The sequence below is a fragment of the Brachionichthys hirsutus genome, chromosome 2 (assembly GCF_040956055.1).
Source record: "Brachionichthys hirsutus isolate HB-005 chromosome 2, CSIRO-AGI_Bhir_v1, whole genome shotgun sequence".
In the NCBI taxonomy this organism is placed as follows: Eukaryota; Metazoa; Chordata; class Actinopteri; order Lophiiformes; family Brachionichthyidae; genus Brachionichthys; species Brachionichthys hirsutus.
Genome location: NC_090898.1, coordinates 4,589,734 through 4,598,621, shown reverse-complemented (window position 1 = coordinate 4,598,621; position 8,888 = coordinate 4,589,734). Strand labels below are relative to the sequence as shown.

Here is an 8,888-nt window from a genome sequence, read left to right as displayed (position 1 = left end):
CACAAGCACACAGAGACTGCGAAACAAAATGTTTCCCTTGTTCACAAAGAAAAAAGTGGAGAGATAAAAACTGGGAGGGGGGGAAGGGGGGGGGGGGGGGGGGAGAAAATAAGCTTAAGGGAAGGGGAGAATGCAAACATATAATGAGGTGTGTGAGGGAGAGAGATGGGGAGAGCTGGAGAGGGAGATGAGACGAGGAGGCGGAGAGATGAGAGGAGAGAGAGGGAGTAACAGTAGACCGGGAGGATGGAGAAGAGACGGATCAGACACACTTGGATGACGGTTGCCAGCGGAGCAAGGAGGGACCTTCAGGTGTTGCATCAACTCGACCACACGGACACAGACCGGACAGATGAGAAACTAAGGGGATGGACACGTGGCCTCAGGAGGATCAGCAAACCCAGGGCTGAGCTGGACCAACGTGACCTCCTCTGTCTTTTTCTTGAAGACCTGATGCTCCAGGACCGACGGGCGAGCGAAGTCCAGCTGACGTCGAGGGAGTTTGCTCCCAGAGTTGGACACGACTGAGGACGATGGATTCGTTCAGCTGTTTGAGCTTACTCTTCTTCAGTCTTTGTCCTGCAGGTAAATCACAGACTTTGCTTCATTTAACATAAGTGACTGTGAAAAAGTTATTAGGGGCAGGTGGCCTGGATTCACTGGCAAAGCAGCTGATACCTTGACCAGTGGTTGTAAGTACATCAATGTTGTTTTTTTCATCATTAGGGAAGAGTATTGCATGAATCAAGAATTAGTTTTAAGGACAAATAATTTTATTTTTAATAAAATACAAGACCCCCCATGCCCCAATTATTTCATTCCAGTGCCTAATTAAGTTTCAGTCTTATAATTCATCAGAATTATAAGGTAGAGAGGATAAAAACAAAGGGTTTTTCCTGCAGTCTTTATTCAGTAAGGCGGTAATAACTCCCTCTGTTGGCTAGAGATCTGTTAACAAGCTCTCGCCTCCCGGTTCAGGAGCAGGACTCACTCGTGTACAAAGTGGTCTTTGCTGCTCCTGCATCGTTACCTTATGGGAGTCCATTGATCACATCAGGACAGAACTGGGCCCAGCCGCTTTGATAACGCGTCCAGATAAAAGTGAAAGTCAGGACACTGTCTATGCTCTGCCATCCAATCAATTAGCTGATTGGGAGCCTCCCGGCGTGTTCTTCTTTACCTGAGATCAGTATGTGCCCAGAAATAGCGCAACCATTTTTGTGTTTATTTAATTTAGGCAGCTGCACCATACTTTCCTTTGTTTTACGAGGTTCGATATTTCCTTTTCAATTTAATTGACAGTGGTGTCATTTTATATTATTTCGTGCATGTCATTTAAGAAAAGAAATATATCAATTTAATAAAATATTGATCTCGAGCCTTTAAATGTTGAAGTTGACAGTTTTCTGGCAATTTAGAGAAAGCCCATTGGCTATGATTGAGTGGGTAGCAGATCCTGGGCGGGAGGCCAGCAGCATGAAAGAAAGCACGTTTCAAGATGCAGGTTAGAGCTGCAGAGCATCTTTGTCCTAGATAGATCATCGATGATGTATTGTTAACAATGTCCACAGTAGAGGAATGGCAAATTAGATATGAAACACACACATCCGAGAACACAAAGGGCATTGTTCCATATGATTCCCAGGACATTTCTTTAATTTTTCCTGGTTCTTTTTATTCCATCCTCAGTGCTGTGTGAGCTGATTCTTTACAGTGTGTGTGTGTGTGGGATTGAGTTGATCCATTAGAGCGGCTGTGGCACGGAGACACTGGAGGACGCCAAGGAGGGGACGCGACGCCACGACCGATCGCTCCATCAGTGTGTCTGTTTGAGACACAGCGGATGTTCTCGGATTCCTTTCCCCCTCCGACCCTGCCCGTGTAGTCGCTCCGATCCAGTCTTGTGTAACCGCACGCCACCTTTATAACAGAGGTCACCATTCTTTCAGATTGCACTCTGCGTCTGCTGTAGCGGGATGCACGTACTGTGGAATGGCTGCATCAACTGCATCCATTGCAGATTGCTATATTAAATCTATGCATTTGCATTTCATGCATTTCATGTTTTCTATTTGATAGATCTGCAAATGAGAGCTTATTTAAACTGGCTCGGCGTGCACCACAGAGGACTAACAGCATTAATTATAATGCTAATAATATTTAAGTTTCCATGACGACTTCAATGATAACATAACATAATGCCATTTGTCAAATCTCCCTCCTCTCCACTCAGTGTTGCCTCAAATTGGACCCCGTGGCCATGCTGAAGAGCGGCTGCTCCAGGATCTGTTTGCCCACTACAACAAGCTCTCCCGGCCTGTGGAAAATACCACGGACACCGTGCTAGTTCACTTTGGACTGTCTATTGCCCAGCTTATTGATGTGGTAAGTAACATCGCCATTACCTTTCCTTGGTTCTTCATCACTTTACTTCATTTTCAGACGAAGTGTTATGTCACCATTCTAATGTCTCCTGATCTGATGTATTAGCTTATTAATGAAGTGTATTCTAACAGTGGTGGAAAGACTCAATGCCCCAAAGTTTAAGGTTTTACGCTCGACTCTGGAGACCTGAAATGTCGCCTGGTGCATCTTGGAAATTGAATATTTACAAAGACACATCACCGTGGGCAGAATTCAGCAGGTTTTTGACATGTAATTAGGTGACAGTGGTTGCAACGTGCACTTGGTATAGTGACAGTCAGTGGGTGAAAGTGTCTTTTTGCACGGAGCGTTTTCAGTAACTGCCAGTTCTGAGGTGTAGCCGAGAACGAGCTGGGGAAGGCGGCAAAGGAGCAAACAGCAGTACGGCGAAGCTGTTTTTGTATCGAGCACTGCAGAGGTGTATTAAGCAACTAATCAATAAATAGTAGGGTAAGGCATTCTGATTTGATTTGTGTGTAAGCAACACTTAACGGTTCAGGCCGATCGTGATAAACCATCACAATATGTTCTCTTCTTCTGACATGAAATAAGGACGAGAAGAACCAGATGATGACCACAAACGTCTGGGTCAAGCAGGTATGAGATGACGAGAGACAAAACATGACCCACAGCGAGTAGCTGCAGCTCCTAAATGAGATGAATGCTTCCTCTCAGGAATGGAACGATTACAAACTCCGCTGGAACCCAGAGGAATATGAAAACGTCACCTCCATCCGCATTCCCTCCGAGCTCATCTGGAGGCCAGACATTGTTCTCTACAACAAGTGAGCGCCTATCAATAACCTGCTGTTTGGTTTGTGATGAAGCGAAAAGGAATGCTGGAATCTTCATTGTCTCCATTTTGCAGGCCAAACAAATAACGTATCAATTAATGCTCAGGTTATGATGATTTATTTCCAACAGATGCTGTGACTGGGAAACGCAAACATTTTGTCCTGCCCAATGTCAATAAGTAATTCAATTACATAAACGTTGGCAAGGTCGGATTTAATGGTTACATTCATAGAAAGGAATTGCAGCACGTTTCACATAAAGTATACAATACGTTGTGTAAAGGTGGTTGAATTTCACACATTTATTTCTAAAAAGTGTGATAACTCCCATTTCAGTCGGATAAATCATGATCAATGAAATGCTCATTACACTGTCAGACTGAATGGTCACAGAATATTTCTTAACTACAACCGGAGATGCTGGTGGAGGAGCTGCAATACTAAGCAGACATGCAGATGCAATGACCTTTGGGTGTGTGTGTGTGTGTGTGTGTGGTGATGGGTGGGGGGTAAATTACAATACAGTACCGATACACAGCCAAGATGGAAGCGTGTGCCGGTGATGATTGATTAAAATGATATAGCATATACAGCAGTGGATATAGCATATATTTACACCGAAATCTGTGACTGCACCAAAATACCTACTTTAATTTCATTTTAATGAAACACTAAATCCAACTAAAGAACATGCAGAGGTAGCGAAGCTCCTGGCCTGTGTGTGTTGGTGAGCAGTGTTACCCTTCAGTGAGCTTTTATCGAAAGATCTGTGACTGAGCAGAATGAAGGTATAATAGACGATTTCAGAGTGATGGATCAAACTCAATAATAATAATGATAATATAAATAATAATTTCATCTAATTAATGAATACATTTGTGGTGGCCATGTTTGCTTATTTTATGATTTTTAAAGATAATCAGGGACATAAATGCAATTGTATTTATTTGTCACACAAAATGATCAATCATTGAAATGAGCTTTTTCATTGTAGTGAACAGAAAGCAGTGGGTGCAACATCTGTATGAATAATCTTTATTTTCATGAAGTGTGATGCTGAATGTCAAAGTTTGTTCTTGATGTTGGAAACATTATTCATAGAATATTATACCCCCCACCCCAAAGTTGGTGAAATTATTGTTATTATTATTTTTAAAGTATTGCTTTCCGATTTGTCTGTAATTAAATTCTTAAAATGCAACTTTCCACTCACAGCCTTTTCTTTTTGTGCAGTGCCGATGGTGACTTTGCGGTAACTCACCTCACAAAGGCCCATCTGTTCTCTGACGGCCAGATTAAGTGGATGCCACCCGCCATTTACAAATCCTCCTGCAGCATCGATGTCACTTTTTTCCCTTTTGACCAGCAAAGCTGCAAGATGAAGTTTGGCTCGTGGACCTATGACCGTGCTAAGATTGATTTGATCAGCATGGCTGGCAATGTGGACCAGGTGGACTACTGGGAGAGTGGCGAGTGGGTCATTGTAAACGCAGTGGCTAAATACAATACCAAAAAGTATGAATGCTGCACGGAGATCTACGCTGATATCACGTACTACTTCATCATACGAAGGCTTCCTCTGTTCTATACGATCAACCTCATCATCCCCTGTCTTCTCATCTCCTGTCTGACAGTGCTGGTCTTTTATTTGCCATCACAAAGTGGAGAAAAGATCACCTTGTGTATCTCTGTGCTACTGTCCCTAACAGTATTTCTGCTGCTGATCACAGAGATCATACCGTCCACATCACTGGTGATTCCACTGATTGGTGAATACCTGTTGTTCACTATGGTCTTTGTCACGCTCTCCATCGTCATCACTGTCTTTGTATTAAACGTGCATCACAGATCGTCACAAACGCACAGCATGCCTCACTGGGTGCGGAGGGTATTTTTGGACTTTGTTCCCAGGATCCTGTTTATGAAGCGTCCACCAGGCACGGCCAAGCAGCACTGCAAGAAGCTCATCGAGATGATGCACCGTCCCGCCACCATATCCACAACGGGCAACTCGCAGGCCTTTTGGGCGGGGCTAGAGTCGGGGTTGAGACAAATAGGCCAGGCAGAGAATTCACTCCCAAAGACTGCATCGAACAGTCCAAGCATTCTTGTTTGTTCTCCATCGCCACCGTTTTCCCCTCTTGGGAACTGCAACAAGGACAATCACTCAGGGAAGTCCAACATTTTCTGCCAGTCCCTGTCGGGTCAGTATTCAGTTCTCTCTGACAAACATCCTCAACGTGGACAAAGCTCTCCCGCCTCATTTTCTTCCCAAGTGTCCTTGCCCCCAAATCTACCGCTGGTCCCAATCTGCAGCCTATCCAAGGGGGAACCCAATGCAATGGCGCCAAATGGGCGCTCCCTCAGCGTAGAGCACATGGTGAAGAAACAGAAAGAATTTCTTCCGGCAGCTGGGCACCTGTGCCGTTCCCACAGCTTCCAGCACTGTTGTCAGCATGATGAGGGTCAGGGGGTTTCTAGGATAGCAGGGTGGGCAAAGAAAAATGTTCCTACTGATCACCTGGCAGAAACCCTCACAGCAGAGTCCACGAAAAACAGAAGTACCCAAAAGGAGCCTGTGGTCCCAGCTTTTTCTCCAGCTATGCAACGGGCCATAGAGGGAGTTCAATACATCGCTGATCATCTCAGGGCTGAGGATGCAGATTTTTCAGTAGGTTCTGCTCATTTTTAAGCATCGGTGTGGAAGATTGCCATATATATATTTACACCCTTATAATTTCAAATTGTAATTCAGAACTGAAAGCTTTTGATATTCATCATTATTACAGCTGTTGCAACAGGACATGCATTAATAATGAGGCAGGCTACATTAGCTCGGTAGAAAGTTGACAACTTTGCGAAACAAAAGCAAACATCTCTCAAATGCAACTCGCCAGCAAAGCAAACATCAATAATGTTGGCTGTTTCTCACAGGCTTTTATTAAGAACAATTTACAATGACAACCAAAAGTCTCAGATAAACGCCTACCCCCCCCCCCACACTCTTTCTCCCTGTTTCCTGTCACCACTTTTATTTAGCCTTCCTGTCAAATGAATACAAATCAAGAGAAAAAATATATATATAATATTTGAAAAAAATCAGATGAGCCTATCTCTCTGGCTGTCCCATCAAATGCCTCTGATGGATGCCACCTTGAGGAGAACAAGCTCTCCAGCTCCTTGGATGCTTTCATTAGGATCTTTTATGACTTCCTGGATGAACTGGGACTGATAAGATGCTGCTTCTGCTGGAACAAGGCTGGTTTCTGGTTTCACTGCAGATTTGTGAAGTCCCAGAGCATGAGAAATAGTGTTGGAACAAATATATTTCTTCTGATTGTGAAAATAGAGGAAATCAGGAGAGGATACTCTACTTATTCACACCAGCATATAGTGCCACGAGATCTACATCCATCCCATGAGAGATTATGCCCAGGAACTCTAGTTACATAATACAACACCTGGAGCTCTTGATGCGGAGTGTTAAATAAAATAAAAATTAGTAATTACATAATAGTTGACAGCAAAATGATCGTTTATGTCGCATCTCAAAGAGTTCATTACAGTTTAATTTGATCATAATGAGGTTGCCAGGTTTTGGAGAAAAATGCCAATCCAATTCCAGCGCATGCCACTGGGCTGCCATCTTTCATAATTGACTGTAACATCCTGCAAAGTACTGTCCATCTGATTTACTTAATATAGTTGAAGGATTCCTGGAGAAAATTGCCATCAGACACTTGACATTTACGGAGGCCTTACCCAAAGTATCTGTTCATGTGATGTCTCCCCTTTGACACGTAAAATGTGTTTTTACGTGCCGATTCTATTTTCATTGTCAAATCAAATGAATAGCATCTTTGTAGAAAAAAAGGAAGGTGGTGTGGTGTGAAATGTCCCTCTCTGTTGTCTTTTCTCTGCTAGGTAAAGGAGGACTGGAAGTACGTGGCCATGGTCATTGACAGGATATTCCTCTGGATGTTTATACTGGTCTGTATACTGGGATCTGTGGGTCTCTTTCTTCCACCCTGGCTGGCTGGAATGATCTAAAAACTGCTGAAGGAAGAGCAACTCTGACTGGAAGACACACAGTCTCATAATGTTAAAGAAAAAAAAAGAATATTTACCATTAGTTAATGTTTAGTAATATTTTTACTCTAACTACAAATCTGTGGAGGTTCTCAGTCGTCCAGGTCGAGATAAATCACGAAGAGCAAAAATCAAAGGATCTACTGGACTTGTTCGAGTGTGATTGAAGACGTTTTGCCTCTCATCCAAGAGGCTTCTTCAGTTCTAAATGCCTGCTAGGGAGTCCAGATACTTATACTCCTGTTGGAGCAGAAAACTACCTGAAAAGGACAGAAAATACCCAAATATGTACATTCTGACATTGAGCAGTAAAAAAGCTCAACTGGTCGCACCCAAAAAAAAAGAATAAATGTTGATGTCTTCATAGACAAGTACCCATAGCTGTCTGCGATTTCCCATCCATAGCAGTTAGAAACACATCAATTCCGTTTCTTTAAGATGTTGAACTGAAGCGCTTTTGTTATTAACTGGGAGGTAATCCCAAAAGGCTTTGTAATATCATTCTGCTTTTTTTTTTTTTTTGGTGGAGCTGCTTTCAAACCAATAATTGTTAATGTTATGGACCAATGTGTACAGTTTAAGGTAAATTTATATTTTTAGAGGAAAAAAAGCCACCCTAACTCTGAAGGCATTTGTATTATATTTTCAATAAACAAAGCTAGCTTCTTGCATGTTGCACTATCAGGTATTTAGATTTGACAGGAACCTTAATGAATTTCTGGAGTAAAAAAATAACAAAACTCTTTTTGGTGCACAAAATGCATTGAGGAATTTCGACTGTAGCAGATGGTGAAAGGAATGAAAAGCTGAAGATGGAAACATGTCCAGAAGAATGGATGCACTTGTTAATCAGTAGTTTTTGTATTAATAATAATAAGCATACAAAAATAAGTATTTTTGTTATTAATGACATTGATTTAATTAGGACCTTTTAATTGTATTGATAATAATTAATAATTATCTTACTGCTGGGACTGTTTTGTTTCGACTTTTCATAATAAATCTTAAAAGCTGAAGGAATTCACACAGTTAATCTGTAATTGACCCTTATTTTTTAATTAACTGAGTAAGAGGCATATTTAAGGATTTCTTCCTTTCATAATTTACAGGTATCTTGTATTCATTATTAGCAAAGACAACACGTATTAATATTGTTTGCCAGCTGGTCAGTCTGAGCATCACTTTTCCAGCCCAGCCCAGAAAGTAAAAACAACAATTCAATCCCTGTCGTGACTAGTTCTGAATGTCCTATTCTTGCATTCTATTTATTTACGTAATTCCCTCCTTCCTGTCGATGCAGTGTTTTTTCTTTTACTGCGTACTGAATGGACCTCCGACTCCTGCCTTCCTGCACTCATTCGATGATCTAATGAAGCTAAGCATTTGTTTGTCTTTCTTAATGCTGCCTTGATATCTTGATCTTGTCTGTATTCATGTAACATATCAAACATTTGGGGGAGTGAACTGAATCTTTCCACAATATCACTGGCAGATTTTATTCCACAAACTCCATTTTAAACAAAATACTATCAAACAGTGTCTCATATCATATTATTATTTTATGACTGTTTATTTTTTGCA

The 8,888-nt window shown here is 41.8% G+C and overlaps 1 protein-coding gene across 1 annotated transcript; it reads left to right on the top strand.

Annotated features, from left to right (window-relative positions):
* The first annotated feature begins 533 nt into the window (after positions 1-533).
* chrna4b (cholinergic receptor, nicotinic, alpha 4b) lies at positions 534-7,268 on the top strand. The gene is made up of 6 exons (XM_068749120.1): positions 534-585; positions 2,234-2,385; positions 2,977-3,021; positions 3,100-3,209; positions 4,452-5,889; positions 7,143-7,268. The coding sequence occupies exons 1-6, from the start codon at positions 534-536 to the stop codon at positions 7,266-7,268; spliced, it is 1,923 nt and encodes a 640-aa protein (XP_068605221.1).
* Positions 7,269-8,888: the final 1,620 nt, after the last annotated feature.